We start from the raw sequence: 15,782 nt of genomic DNA, 5'->3' as shown, positions 1-15,782 counted from the left end.
TGAACGCTACTATTAAAATCAGTGGAACTGTTTGTAGTCAGAAGGGTAAATCTGTTGCTTTGGATTATTGGAACAGAGTAAATTTATTTTATTTATAGTGTTTTAATTTTTTCACAAATAATGCTGCAACTAACTTGATGCAACCCCAAAAATTCTGGTTTGTTAATTTAAGGCATAAAATAGTGGTTTTTGAATGAATGTTAATAGGATATTCACACTTCTCATCAAAAGTAATAATTGCAGGGTATTTGGTGTTCTTAGCTGTCCCTAATTATAGAAATTGAATCAAGTAATTTTACAGAGCCAGAGAATAAGGCCATCCTGTTTCTGGCCTTTCTGATGATGCAAGGATTTGGCTCTGAATCCATAGGAAAATTTAACTGAAGGAATAAGAACTATACAGACTGTAGGAGTGATACACAGGAACCAAAATGAGAGGGTTCCACATTTTACAGAGTTCTTCCATATTCCAGATGAGTCAACAAATACTATTTTAATTATTGTTATTTTTAAAACTTTATCATAGTGACTACTGTGGTCGTTATGCTGAGTATCAACCAGCACAACACCACCAAATTGTATAACTTGCTGTATTGTAAATCAGGGGTTCCCCCAGGCAGCCATAATTTGTCTCTCCTTCTGGTTTTGTCTACTTTAACTTCTCTATTTTAAGGACTACACATGTGCTTTGTGTTAGAGTAGGGAAGTCACAGCAGACTAAACTACAGTCTATGGTGACTTTGCCTTTTAGGTCGTGCCCTTCTTTGGTCTTGGAGGAAGATGGTCACACATAAAAACAAATCATGATTCAGAGGATCCCTACAGAGACATTAACCAGAGAAATGTGGTTTTCACTGTGCCCTCACCCAGTGTACTGTGTCCTTGTAAAAATAGTCTTGTACTGGTCTAATTAATTGGCTCTCTAATCTTTGCCTTGCCCAGTACATACAAAGTGGTTTTGTACATTCAAAAGACATGGTCTTGAGCCACAACATTTATAAGATGGGATGGAAAACAACTACTACATCATCCGGTACACCTCCCCAGCAGGGCAGGGTAGCCTAGTTAAAAATGCCTCAAATAACATGGCTTTGACCACATCCCAAGCCAGCCAGCCTGCTGTCTCATTCATCCTGCTGCTGTGACTCTGCCCTTGATTTTCTTGGTAGTTTGTTTCACAGCTCCAGCCTCTATCTACGAATTCAGCTCTGCAATGGAAAGGGAGCAAACCTCCCTTGCCTGAGGACAGCATTTCACACGCAGACAATTGCTCACCTCCTGTTTATGCTTCTATCTCATTACTGTTCTTTTGAATCGGAGAAATTTGTTTAGATGAAATTTCTGTATCAGCCAACAGAGCCTCAGGATTCGATTTTTGATGTTTTTCTCACATCTTGCAATACTATTGAACTTCCACTGCACAACTGTAGCCCTGGATTTCTGAGTATTTGTTCTAATGACTGAAACCATAAGTTTTGTGACTGAACAATGTATTATGATTATGAAAAGTACCTCAGAAGATGAGGGTAATAATTATAGAGCCTTAATAATTATATAAATGAACCTTAACAGGCAGACAGCAGATTTCCCTGAGATAAAAGATTTGCTTATCTAGTTGTAAAATAGACTGAAACTCCTCTTTTACTTCCTCAAGGTTGTAATTTAAAGGATTTACTTAATGCTGTTTGATACCCTGTCCAGAGAGTTCTTGAAAGCTGAAGTTATTGGCTCTACAATAAAGAAAATTTAGTAAAGCCTTGGTTTCAGGGGTTTTTTGTTTCCTTTTTTCTCTTTTTCTTTAAGTGAATATGTTGGTGGTTCAAATAAATATCTGTCTAGACAGATGTCAAAAGTGAAATCTAATGATAAAGACTTTGTTCATGATAATAATAATAACAAAGTGGATAAAAAAAAAATGGTGTAAAGAACACCCAGGTTCTGAAAGAGAGCCAGAGCCAGATATTTTTTGTTTCAGCTAGCACACAGCAAAGAGCAGTCAGTCAGTCAAACCAGAAGTTCCCTTACACAGAGGCTGGGCACAGGGAGGGTGTGCATACAGTAAAGTGGTTAGATATGCAATGGATTTTGTGGTTTTCTCCTTTGAAAGCTATCATCTGGTTAATTCCGGGATTTCTGAAGACCTCAAGGGAAATAGATTTTTCAGTTCTCACCACACTGGGGGTTCTCTTCTTGGAGAAGTTTTGTACAGTCTGAAAGGTTCGAGAACTCCCTCCCAGAGCTCCCCATGGCTGCAGTGAGATCAGCCACTGCTCACCAGGAACTGCTGCAAAACACTGGGGATTTGTGTGCTTCAGTATTCAGCATCCCAGCACCTGGGTGTTAGCTGCCTGACAGCTGTACAGGGATTCAAAGCAGGATATGTACCTTGGAACATCTTTAAGCCAAGGGGGGAATTAATGCTTTAACCACTGTGACACAGAAACGTATCCACTAAGCTTCTTTGTGTGCTGAAGTTGAATACAGACAGATCACTTCAAGCACACTCTCTGTTAAATGTCAGAAGAATTCCTTTAGATTTACTTCATCTTTCCCTCAGGTTTTGGACCCACGTTGCTGTCACAATAAATCTAATACATTGCTGAAAGCAGATTATGTCCCACTACTGCAAATGCTATAGCATATACCAGCTCTCTGTGTTTGGGATCTGTCATGACATATGCCTTCCACTACTAGGAGTAAAAATGCAAACCAAGTGGAGGCCAGAACTTGTGTCCAGAACTGATGATATCATCACCTTGCTCAAATAGGAATGTGTAATCTTTTAGTGAGCAATAAAACCGGTAATTGATTTTTAAATATTCTGCATCAAAATGGATTTGTAGCTCTAAAACCTGCAACTGATTTGTAGTCAAAATGGTTTCTTTTTTAACAAATGCTTTTCATTTCACCTTAAGATGATTATTGCATTGAATGATTGCCATGGCTTCAGACAGAAAATGTGTACATTATAACTTTGCACATCTGATCATGGAAAGAAAGATTGTGCTGCAACTGTCTCCAACAATGGCCAAATCACTTATTCTTCTGTAGAGAAATTGATAGCTAAGAACTGAGGCCACCAAATGGCATCTTTAAGCCATAAAATATCATCCTTTCTTAACTATCTATTTGTTTGTTGTTTTGTCTCCTTTTTAAAAAATTAAGAACTAAGAAGCAAAATCATGTAAAGGGAGAACTAAACAGTATTTACATAGATAATTTGGGATAAAAGAGGGCATAATTAATTTTTGATTAAATATATCCCTCATTCCTAGTTAATAGGAAATATCTGATAGATATAATTACTTAATATTAGACTTTTGACAATTCCATTTTTATTTCCTGCTCAGTGGTGAGGATAGGAAATATATCATGCCATATTTCATCTTCATCTTCAACAAACAGCTAACTGCTTCATTTATTTTTTCTTTTGAGAGACTTCAGTAATTATTTAGTAGCAAAAATGTCATCAAAAATACATTCCTCCAAAGAAAACAGTAATTTGATTTTCACCCATAACTAACCGTACAGATTGCTGTGACCCATGTACAAATTGCAAGTCAGGCACATGGAGTTGCTTTCACGTATAAGATACATTTATATGCCTGGGTTTTAGTCCAACCCATAAAGAAATCTGTTAGGAGGTCTTGAAGAAAGAAATGTTTATTCCTGTTTTTTATAGGTTAGACAAAATACCCAATCTATGCTCCAAGCAGTATTGACATTCACCTGTAATTGCACATAGAAACAACGCCACTGCAAACAATCATGTTCCAAGGACAGTATGTTTCTATATTTACCTGTCAAAACCCTGTCCTTCTGGAGCTGAGGAATGCAATTTAATTGAGACTCTTTTTCTTCTTCCAGAGAATGAATTTATCATGTAATTTTGTGTCTAGCTTGAAGTACAGGTTCATGTTCAGTCAAACTCTATTGCTTAATGAATGTTGTCTAAATTTGATCTTGGATCAAAGAGAATGCAGTGTGTTTAAAACAAGAGAAATAACACTTCTCCATCTTAAAGATATCTCATACAAACACTTAGTTTCACACAGAGTTAGGGTCCAAATCCCAATGACAGAAGCAAAAGCCTAAAATAATTCTAGTCTGAAAATTCCACAGAGGACCAAGTCTTATTATTATTTACTGTTGTTTCCTTGTAACATGCAAGATCCGGCAGCATTCTTCTGCTATCAGTAAGCATATCCTCCTGAGGGTCAGTGGTCAGTGGGGTCATTGATGTGGTGGTTCTGCTCCTTTTTCATTGAGAGAGATTCCAAAAGATATTATTGAGTGATTACTCACCTGTAGCATCAGCTTTTCCACTTTCTCGTTGTGTCTTGTCAGCACTCTTCACACATGTGTCCATGGAATTTTCATGTGTTGACTGGGAGCTGGGGTGCTGCAGCCAGTACCTGACACACAGTTTGGTGTAACCACTTCTCTCAGCACAGCTCACACAAGGGAGTCAGAGGCCAATTTGTAACAGAGACTGAAGCAGGCATGAATTCACACCTCAAAGGCAGAGATAAGGCAGAAGTAACATTTACATGCCGTATTATAGATCTTTCCTTCAAATCCTACATCTGTCATAAGAATTTGTGTATGACAGGGTTTGATAGTCAATGTGTCAATATGAACTGCAACACCCAGTGACATAAAAAAGATTTACAGATGAAGCACTGTAAAATAAGTTATTTAAGTACCTCTTAAATCTTTATGTATTAAACAAATGGCGATATCATTACCTGTGTGCTAGACCTACTTCAAGTACTGTACTAATGCAAATACAGGTACCATTAACTTTGGTGAAGGCCACACAGCTCCTTTTGAGGTTGCTCGCCTTCTTTAGGTCTGCAGCCATAGTCAGACAGAGACAGAAAGAAAGAGAGAATTCCTTCTTTGGTTCAGTGTACTGTCATCAGAAGAAGGAAGCAGTTTTGTAAATTTTAAACCTGGTTTCTAGTTGTGGTTATGGTAAATCTTGGACCACCCTAGCTTTAAATTTTCTAAACATTTCATTTTGCTTTATGGTTATAATGTTTAGAATTTGTTACTAGTACTAGTAGCTGCAGATCTACTTATTTATGTCGTGCTCCTGCGTTTACATTTCACTCTATCAGTTGAACTTAAACCAGTTCACACAATATGTCAGAAGTATTTTGTGTTAGAGATCTTAGATTTACAGGCTCAAAAATTTCGTTATGATTGCCCTGGATCTGCAGCAGCTGCAGCAAATCAAACTATGGTTCACAGACTTCACATAGCAACTCACAATTAATTTGTAGTTCTTCTAATGGAGTACTTTACTGTACATAAATGCTGCATATGTACACAGCAACTTCCCCCTCCCCCCCCCCCCTTTAAAAAAACCTCATAATCTTCCTCTTTAGAATAGTGTAATTATAGGAATTCTACACTGGCAATCAAATACAGGGTTTATTTATTTGAATTTTCAAATAAATTTACAGGCATGTTTTCAGTTTTTTTTTTTTTTACTCATCTGTCAGCATTTACTTAAATTGCAATTATACTACTGAAACAAACTCAGGTTTGACAGAGATCTGTTGTATTTGCCTTATTAAACAGAAAATAAAGAGTAAACCCACCTTGTTTATTCTTCAGAGACCCTTGTACTGTACTACATGAGGGCTCCACAGCCCTGAGGCTTTGTGTTTGTACTTATCTAAGACTGAATCCTAATATTTGAACATCTGTGTTGCCATCCTTCTACCTACTGCTTAAAACTGCATAGGAAAAAGTCTAAGCCCTTGGGGCAAGACTGTGTACCTATTAAATTGAAAAGATGCTGAGGTACAGAGCCTGACTGCCTTGCCTGAGGCCACACATTTCTCTTGGGCTGAAATTGTGTGTACCTTTGCACCACTTGCTTTGCTACAAAACTTGTTGTGTAAGGGTGTAAGGGCTTGCAATCTTAGCACAGCAATTTGCAAATAATAAAGAGAGGATTCACCCTGTGAGAACACAGACTTAAGGGAAAAAAAAAAAAATCTATCCCCTGCATGCACTGATATGTGAATTTTCCTTTTCTATTGTTACGGTTACTTTCCAGTGCAGGCATCTTTCCCCATGCCCAGCAGCCATTCCCAGATTTCTTGCTGACAGCCAAAGCCTGAACATTGAGCAGCAGCAGCTCCAGCTTCTGCCTCTGTGCCTTTGCCCCAGCCCTTCCCTCCACAGGCAGGGAAGGAGCCTGAGGCACCCACACAGCCCACCCTGCTTGAGAATCAGATTTCAGACAAAAAAGCTTTGTCCTTGGGCACAAATATGAAAATCAGCTTGTTTGGGTATTTCTGACTCCTCTGGAGCTCCAGCCCTGGGTCACGTTGTTTTTGTAGAGAGCCAAGGAGTTGTGTAATGGTTGGGATATGTGGGGTTACAAATGCAAGTGAGTGCATGTGAGCTCAGGTTGGTGGGGGAATTGCCCTTATTTGTATGCATGTATTTGTTTGAATAGATCTGCTGCACCCTACATCTTATCTAAATACAAAACAAGGCTCATAGCTTCTAGCAGCTCCCTTGTGCCTTCCCTCCTCCAGCTCCCTTTCTCCAGCTGGAAAATGGAAACAGAACTTTAATGTTGGGGAAATTGTTTAGAATTTGCCACATTAACCTTTTTGGTATCATCTCAGCATAACCAAATTATACCTATTCAGTCTGTTGAGCATCTCCAATGTCAGCTGAAGCCCAGGAAAATTAACAAATAACACTATACATCTTGGAGAGGAGTTCTAGAGAGAGGCAAGATTTGAGATTTCTCACTACTAGTTGCTTTATTCACTGAATATGGTTTTTAGTTTTCATAGTGTGAGCTCACGTTTGGATTTTTGTGTCCTTTTTGAAAATACATATCATAAATAAGAAGTACTACATTTTCCACAAGATCTTTCAAAGAAAAAATTCCATTTGGACTACCTCAGAATCAGAAATGTTTACATTTTGTCGGCTTATGATGACAGAGAATGAGTATTTGAGAAATGTCTTGATTATATGTTTGTGGGGCAATTTTGGGTTTCTCTCTCTCTCTTTTTTTTTTTTTTTTTTTTTTTTTTTTTTTTTTTTAAAATGCAAATATTTCAATAAGAACTCACAGCATCACAACCAAAGGGGAAACTTCACTAACCTTAACAGGCACCAGATCATGTTGCTTTACAGCAGATCTTAATGGCCAAAGGCAGAACACCCGTGTGCCTCAGTACTACAGAGAGGGGCCAGTTATAAGAGTCCCATCAGGTGGATACAAACTCGTCCCTTCTGAGGTCTGTGCTGAGGTAGAGCCTGCATTGCCTTCCCCACTGACAATACCTCAAGTACTCATGCTGAGCTACTGCCAGACAGCTGGCACATCAGCATAAAATCCACTGCAACCTGCAATTGTGTGCAAGAATTGGAGCAAATAGCTGTGTGATTTAGCTCGTGCTCCCGTGGTTCAAGTGCTGCTGGCACAGCTTCCAGCTGACTCAAAGCAAGCCCAGGTATGTGTGCCTGACCTGCTCTTGGAGAACTAACAGGTAGGCATGACCTGCTCCCTGCTCCTGATTATACAGCAGCCTCCAGGAATCCTTGGGCACTCTGATGATTTACTTCTGTCCTTTCACCAAAGCTGCATTTTTTTTTCCTCTATCCTAGTAGTTCACATATTTTATTCTTCTTGAACAGATCTGTCTTCTCCCATCCATGTATCCTACTATTACATTTATTAGCATTTTATTATATTATTGTTATGGGTTCTTTTCAGTTTGCTGGCATACAGACATGTCTTATTAAATCTTTCTCTCCAGATATTATTATCTCTGGTTGACTACCAATTTTTTTGAGTGCATTATTGTCAAATGCATATGTTAGTTTTCATTTTCCTTTCTTTGTGATCCTTTTTCTGTAAAAAACAATGAGAAGTACAAAGATTTAACTTGACTTTAATGTTTTATCCTATTAAAAAAGTGCAATTGTTAATGTCTAAAATGCACCTTGAATAATCCTGAATGATTATATGCATGAGATTTTAATTGCAGAGAACTTTATTCCTTAATTAATGTATTCCAGACATCTGTAGTTTTGATGTATAAAAACCTAGTTCTTGCCATGAGTATATTTTTAAGTCACACATGCAAAAAAGAGATGAAGTTTTCTGGTGCTTGCTAGCAGTGTAAGAGGTAGCTGCTTGGCACTTTTAAATCTGACGCTGTTAATCATCACAGTGCTTTACTCAGGCTTTTAAATATTTTTTAAATACTGCCCAATCCTACAGGCATCTAGTCAGATAAATAATTTTACTGACATATATAGATGACTTAAGGTTCCAAACTTAGAGACATTTTAAATATAAAGGGGAGAAGCTACTGTGTTAAAAGCACATAGGGGAGAAAAAGGTAAAAAGCAGGTCCTTTTTCTTTAAAGTGAGAAAGTGCATACAACTAGAACCTTTTTACCCTGATCCACTCAGGAGCATGCTGTTTAACGGCACGAAGTGATAATGTACTTAAATGGTTAATGCAAGGGTTGATCCTCCTCTAAAACCGAGCTGGGAACAAAAGCTGAAAATGACTTTTTGAAAGGGAGGGACAGGAGGAATTCTGACCCTTCTCCTGGCGCTTTACAACGTGAAACCACAAAGCAATTGAGGAATCAGTGCACGGCACGTGGATTAAAACGCTCCCTAGAAGCAGCCAGGACTGAAGATTGCCTAAACCCTCCCTGAACTTTCTCCGTGAATACAGCAGCCTGACAGCCCGGCTTCCCGCTGGGTGGATCCTGCAACTCCAGGAGGGAATGGCACTTCTTGTTTTTAATTAGCAAAGGTGAAAGGTGAATTAAAACTAGCTGTTTGGCAAGTCAGAGCAAGGGGCTGAGTTCTGAGGAGCACCAAGGAGGAGGGTGCTTTCTCCTTTTTTCCCGTGGTGGTTTTTTTTTTTTTTTATTTTTTTCCTCCCTCCTTCTCTGAATGAATTGCCTTGCAGGAGGGACTGAAAACACAGCTTCTTCCTGAATCCACTGGCAGAGTAACTAAAGACAGCTCAAGACACAACACTGCAGAGTAACGCCTTGGAATGTCCTCGCACTTTATAAACAATTGTCCTAGGGAGGGAATATTTTTACATGACACTCTCGCAGCTTGACAAATGGCTAGCTGGGGCTGTGTGCTGCTCTGATGAACGCTGAATTTCCCACAGAGACACCCCACAAACTGACCATAGAGAGAGACCTAACTGCGCTGGCAAAGTAGACGTGGAAGTTGGAGCCTTAAAAAAAACACCCCACCAAAACAACAAACAAACAGCAGCAGTTCAGTGAAGAGAACAAGAAATTGATCTCGGGCAGAATGGCATCTGCTCAGGACCTTCTAATCCTGGCACTATACGGCTTGTTACTAGAGTTACCGGCTGGATGTCACACAGCAGATACGAGGCAACCGAGGTTACGTCTGTCACATAAAGGTAGGTCAGTGTGTCAGCTTTTTAAAGGCTTTTTACTGTGCAAGTTCATTGACTTCTCTGAATGTATTGCATCGGGATTAAATTATGGTCCTTTGATACAGTAAAGTGTTCCTGTTCAGAAAGCTTGTGGATTGTTTGCTTGTACTAACCTGCATCCTAGAGTAAGTTTACTGAATTCTGGAAGACTTAAGGTACTTGCAGTGATGGTTTTAGACCAGTGAAATATGCTTCTACCTGAAAGTGTGTTAGATTTGCATGTCATTCCCTCTTACTCTCCATGCTGTAAGGAGGCTGTCAGGTCTCTTAATAAGAGGGAAAGAAATGGAGAAGATAACTTGAAATTATTGCTGAATAAACGTGCATCATGTAACCCTTGAACAATTAAATGTCTGTTTCACTTTTAGAATTCTGTCTACAAATATAGTTAAGGCAAAAGGACTGAATTCCTGTGCAACCATATGATTCATTTTCTAAACTAGCAAGTGTCATCACACTATAATTAAAATGAGTACCTGCCAATGTAAGTCTGCTTGCTGTTTTACTGAGTTACCCAAAGGAAAAATGTTATTTTTTTCTGACATATTTATGTAGAATACTTATAACTTTTATTTTTGCTTAAAATTATTTAAGTCTCAGTTGCCTGAAGGTTGAACCATTCTTCCTTAGCTCCTTCAGTGTCACTGTTCTGTTCTGGATTGCATGTGAATTAAACTCTTCCCTGTGATTTGGGTTTAATTCTGTATATATAATAATAATACCTGTGCATAGACACAGCATTTCAGTTCTCTGCAGCAGGACATACATTTGTAGATTATATACTTAGACAGATATGACAGATGATCACTGCAATAGGAGAAAAAAAGTAATTGTGCAGGATAAACTGATGATGGTCCAATTAATAATGTTTGGATATTACCTTTTAGCACAGATGAAAAGAAAATGCCTTTTTGCTGACATAGTTGGCAATGAGCAAATTCTAATTTACTGAAGAACATTTCAATGGTTATGCAAGTGATAACTAAGCTGCATCTTCACTAATGTGAAGTACATTAGAATACCTATTTTAAGAATGGCTAAAATTTAAGAATTAGCAGCATCTAGAGCTCCATGTGTATACAGCTTTACTCTAAACAAGGTTTAATTGTGTTTTATATAGCAAGCTAAATTACCAATTATAGGGAAGGGAGAAGCTGAATAGGATAATTGGTCTGAAAGTCTTGCTAGGAAGCTATAAGAAACAAGGTTTGCTTTTATAGGGCAGTGAAATGTTTTAGAGAAAGAAGTATTTTTTCATGGAAAGCTGTCTTGTAAGTAAACAATTAATTGCTCTGAATGAAATAAATTCTATGACCCCTTTTAACATATAAACCACTTTTCTTTTAACCTATGTACCAGAGTACAGTAGGAATGAGTGCCAAATTGTATAATCCTTTCACATCTCTTACTGCTGAAAATGTGCATTTTGCTATTGATTTATTTCTAGATATAACTGCTAGGGCTATAATTATTATTGATATTTGCTTGCTTCTGATGGAATAAGGGAGATGAGAAAAGCACAGTAAATGAGACAAATAGAACCTAGTGTTATGTTGGTTCAAGACTTTGGCTTAGCTGTCAGTTTTGGCAAGCCCCCCCTATGGTGGTGTGACTATTAACTGCTTCTCTGCTCACTTGTAGTAGTAATTGCTTTCCAGTGGTTGGAACTAGTGCACATTTCACTACACACTACTTCTCTTTTCAGCAGTGAGCCAGTGATTTGCCCATAACACATCATAACTCTAATATCTTCAAAGAGATCTGAAAACATCCATTTCTCACAGAAGGCCAAACCTTACCTGCCTTATGGCAGTTCCCTCAGATCCAATGACACAGAAAGATCTGTCCTCATAAATTCCCTACCATGGTCACACACATCACCATCTTATATTTCACCTTGTACAATACCCTATCACATTTTTCACACTTGGGAAATGTGGCTGCTTTTACAAGCAGTGTTGCAGTCAGGGAGTGCCTGACCACATATCCCCAGCCAAGGGCTGGGAATGCCATACCTGCCTTGCCACCCTGGGAACAGCCACTGCAGCCCTCCCAGCCAAAAGAATGTAGCGACCAAGCATGAGGACAATGAGCAAATGTCACTGCTGTCCTCACTAATCAAACAGGAACAGCAGGAGGGACCCTCATCTTAATTGCAATTGCTCCAGAGAAAGGCTGCTGTGGGTACCAGGGAGTTGCAAAGAGGTGGTCACACACCCTCTGAAGGTGCTTCAGCCTATCCTGTGGTACAGAGGATGAAGCCTCTGTGTGTAAATTTTCAGTATGGAGTAGCTGCAGCCTCAGACAAAAATTTCCCTACAAAGACCCTGCATCATGGAAGTCAGCAGGCTTGCTAACTGCCTCCCTTGGGAACTGCAGATGTTGGTGGCTAACTGGGATTAAGGCCCTTGCAAGATAGGCTATTGCTGACTGGAAAATTAAAAGCCTCTGTGATGAGTGTGATGAAGTTATGGGAATCAGCTTTTTTTGGTTTTGTTTGGTTTTTGTTTTTTTGTTTGTTTTTTGTTATGGAAGGATATTTAAAACCAGTCCATTTTAAAATCTTGTTTCCTTAGAGTCAAGAGAATGCTATCTCAAATTAGAAAGAGGATCCTTTGGTTTTTAGTGGTCTGACAGTGAATGGGAACGTTTTGCTCTCACAGCAAACCAGACCTTCACCTGCAGTGCACACGTCTCCAAACCCACAGCAACAAGATCAGGTCCTAACCCTTGCAGAGGGGTCGCCTGATGGATAGGAATACCACAATCCCCTTGCGAATTAAGGGATATATTGTGCAAACCCTGTTTGACTCCATGGCCATTTACTCTGCTTCAGTGGGAGTTAATGAAAGTCCTTCATTCATGAACTACTGTTAAACCTGTCAAGTCAATGCAAACTGTAATGCTGATTTTGGCTAAGGTAGGTGATGGTCTTTATTCACAGTAAACTCAAATGTGAATTTTGCCATTTCTTTATCAGATGAGAATTGATCCTATTACTACCTAGCAGTCATTTTATGGTCCTAACTTCATTTTTTAGGAAGTTGAGATAGGTTTATACGCAGAACTTAAAGGTGTTTTCCTCAAACTATCATCTTGTGTCCATTAAAAAGTTTATACTGTAATTAGTACTGCTTGTGGTATTCGTGTTATGATTGCAGTAAAGGTCAGTGATTGAAGATGACCAACCAAGATCTATGTACTCCAATAGCTTCATGTTGACTTTTAGAGATAAAAATGTGTTATAGCTTGTTAATATTACAGAGAAATAGATTGCTGTTATTATTAAGTTATAGGTTGACAACTTCATTTAAAAATCATTAGCTCATTTTATGTACAGTACAGACTCTGGCTAATGAGGTGTTAATAGAAGGCAAGCTTCAGCCCTATTCTTTATAGGCTGCTGGTGAAATTCCTTCCCAGTATCCCACAGTTTGAGTTCTCGCAATGGGAAATATATAATTAAGGTGAAATCAGCACACACTGCATGTTAAAAAGAAACTATTTACATTGCAGATTGAAATGGATTGAGTTTCCAGAGGACGGGAGGGATATATTTTTATAAGCCTCACAGAGGTACACTGGAAGCATGTGGGTCTGAAAGGCCCATGAAGGATGTAATTGTATAATTCAAGCATTATGCATGGTTTTCTTCGTATTTCTAATTGGTTTGGGATTTTTTTTCCTAGTTCATAAATATGGCAAAGAACAAAGGTAATACAGTATGAAAATGAGATGTTGAGCCTTTAGAGTGGGCTGTACAATTCTGTTGCTGCAGTAGAGTCTGGTGCAGTTATGTGCAGCAATTTGCACATCCTGAGGGATCTGCTTTCTGGTTTACCCACTACATTCTCTTGAGTGACTTGAGGGATTTTGGCATTACCTGACCTCAGGTTGTGTATCTATGCACTGGACACTGCTTTTGTCTGAAAAAAATGTGGTTAAGAAGCAGTTGTTCCTGCCTTACCCATTGAAATATGTCTTTTTTACCTGTTGTTGGAACTGCTTGCAATTTTCTGCAGTAGAGTCAAGCTGCAGCAGGCAGAAGGAGCAGACTGAACTTAGAAGGAAATCATCTGGGTTAAAAATGTATTCTCCAAGCACAAATATTTCAAATACTAACATGCTGCTAAGGAAGGGAGAGATGAAATGTTGCAGACAAAAACTGATACTCTACATGTCCATAGGCAGATGTTAATATGTAAAATGTGTAATATAAAACATTTAATGTAGAAGAATATGGGTTTTTTAGAGCTGACTAATCATCTTGGAGGGCTGCAAAGGTCTCTTAGAGCAGAAAAAAAATATTCCATTGCCGTTTGCAGGAAGCACAGTTTCAGCACACCTACTTTAACTTTCCTGATATTTGCAATTTAGAATTTATTGTAATTAAGAATAAGAGCTTCACCATGCTTATTTATGATATCTTACTATGTTCTCTAGCTAGAGGGCAGTAAAATTTACTTAGAGGCTAACAACCACATTGAGTAACAAAAATGTAAGGAATATTTAGACCGAATTCTAAAGTAGGCAAATATGTTTAATGAAACTGTAGTATTTTCAATTAGTAATCACCTGGCCACATAAATCATGGCTAATTAAGGAATAGCCACATAACCCAGAACTGAATCATGACTGATTCAATTTCATACATGAAAATGCTTTCTATTTTTAGCAGCTTTCACTCGTTTTGACTAAATAGGAAAGAGCAGTTTTCCTACCAAAACAAATTCAAATCCAATAGAGGTTAATTCATGCTAGATATAAATCACCTTGACTTTGTACCTGGATAAGGAACTGACTTTGCTTCTATATAGTCCAGAGAAGTCTATGTACAAAAAATAGAGGATATTGTATATGTATAGACACACATACACATATATACATATATATATATGTATCTGTAAAATATGTGTGTGTATATACAACAGATTGAAGTTTTTGTATTTCTTACACTCAATTATAGAGCAATAAAATTCCACAGGTTTAGAAACTTATGACCTTTATCATGGCTCCACATCTAAATGTGCTTGGGCATAAAGGCTGATAACCAGAATTATGAGTGGAAAAAACACATGATGAGTAATGTTTTATCGTTCTTGAGGCCACATGGAACTCAATATCTGCTTAGAAATATCTTAGGCAAGGATGCAAAAGCATCTCTAGGCCACTTATGAGGCAGACAACTTTTCCACTTCCCATTGGATAGTCAACTGATTGTCTACCAGCATTTAGGACAAGATTTAGATTTATTATCTACCCATATCACAAAGGGTGCTGCTTGCTAGGAAGTTCAGGAGTGCTTACAAGTAGTCCTAGAGTGACTTGCTCATCGAGACCGGAATTTTTTGGCAGAGAACTCCTGCTAGTTCCTTTCATAACTGCATTTTGTTGACAAAGGCTGCTGTAAGTGTTGCTGTAGCAGAGCTCTGAAGTGATAAGTGCCACTGCCAGGGATGCAAGGAGCAGACGGTTTGCAGCCTAACATCCATCACTTCCCTGTTCCTGCTTTGAAGAGCTAAGTACTATCTGAAGGTGCAAGACCAGAATATCCTGCATGTTGCTGCTTCTCTGTAGCTAACTCCCTGCTTTCAGAGTGATAACACCATCTGCTATTTTAAACTCTTCATCAGATATCGTACTCGTCATTATTTCACTGAAAGCAGACATTATATCTTACTTAAATGGAGGCGGGATTAATGCTGTTTATATGATTTACAGGATGGTGAACATCTATGTCATGCCTTTTGAGAAACTTCTGATCAATAAATACACTAAAAGTGTGCAATGGAAATATTATGTATTAGTAAAACTGCTGCCCCAGTTTTCTTCATGTAGCTGGGTAAATATGATTGATGCTATAGGATGTAGACAGTGTTAATTACAAAAATCATAATTTCTTGAAGAATTTCATAGCCTGCAGGGATAGAGATAACAATCTTTGTTTCACAGGGAAAAAAGCCCTCTTGAGTATACTATTTAAAATGTTTTGTGTTGGATAGTTAACATTTGGCATTTATTTAAATCAGTTAAAGATTTGGAATTAAACGTGAAAAAACATGTTGAAAAACATTATAAAATATATATAGTATACTTTAGTGATAATTTCAAACTCATGTTAAGAAAGGACTTAAATAATTTTGAAGAAACAATATTTGAGAAGTTTAGAAAATAAATTCCATATTTAAATTGGTGAAAAATTTAAATTGTCATGACCAAGATTCAGTTTGAGGAATTGAATCTACTGCATGCATTAAAACAAAGGAAACCATCATGATTCTCTCAGAGCAG

General features: G+C 38.1%; 1 protein-coding gene across 1 annotated transcript in view; it reads left to right on the top strand.

Moving 5' to 3' along the window:
* Nucleotides 1-9,269: 9,269 nt before the first annotated feature.
* Nucleotides 9,270-15,782, top strand: part of SEMA3E (semaphorin 3E) — a 124,990-nt gene continuing 118,477 nt past the window's right edge. Inside the window, exon 1 of the mRNA XM_066318759.1 lies at nucleotides 9,270-9,455. Within this exon, the coding sequence (XP_066174856.1) occupies nucleotides 9,341-9,455 (115 nt within the window). The 5' untranslated portion in view covers nucleotides 9,270-9,340. The remainder of the gene's footprint in view (nucleotides 9,456-15,782) is intronic.

This window comes from Sylvia atricapilla, chromosome 5 (assembly GCF_009819655.1).
Source record: "Sylvia atricapilla isolate bSylAtr1 chromosome 5, bSylAtr1.pri, whole genome shotgun sequence".
NCBI lineage: Eukaryota > Metazoa > Chordata > Aves > Passeriformes > Sylviidae > Sylvia > Sylvia atricapilla.
Note: the sequence above shows the minus strand (reverse complement) of the source record. Positions and strands in the feature narration are given on the sequence as shown.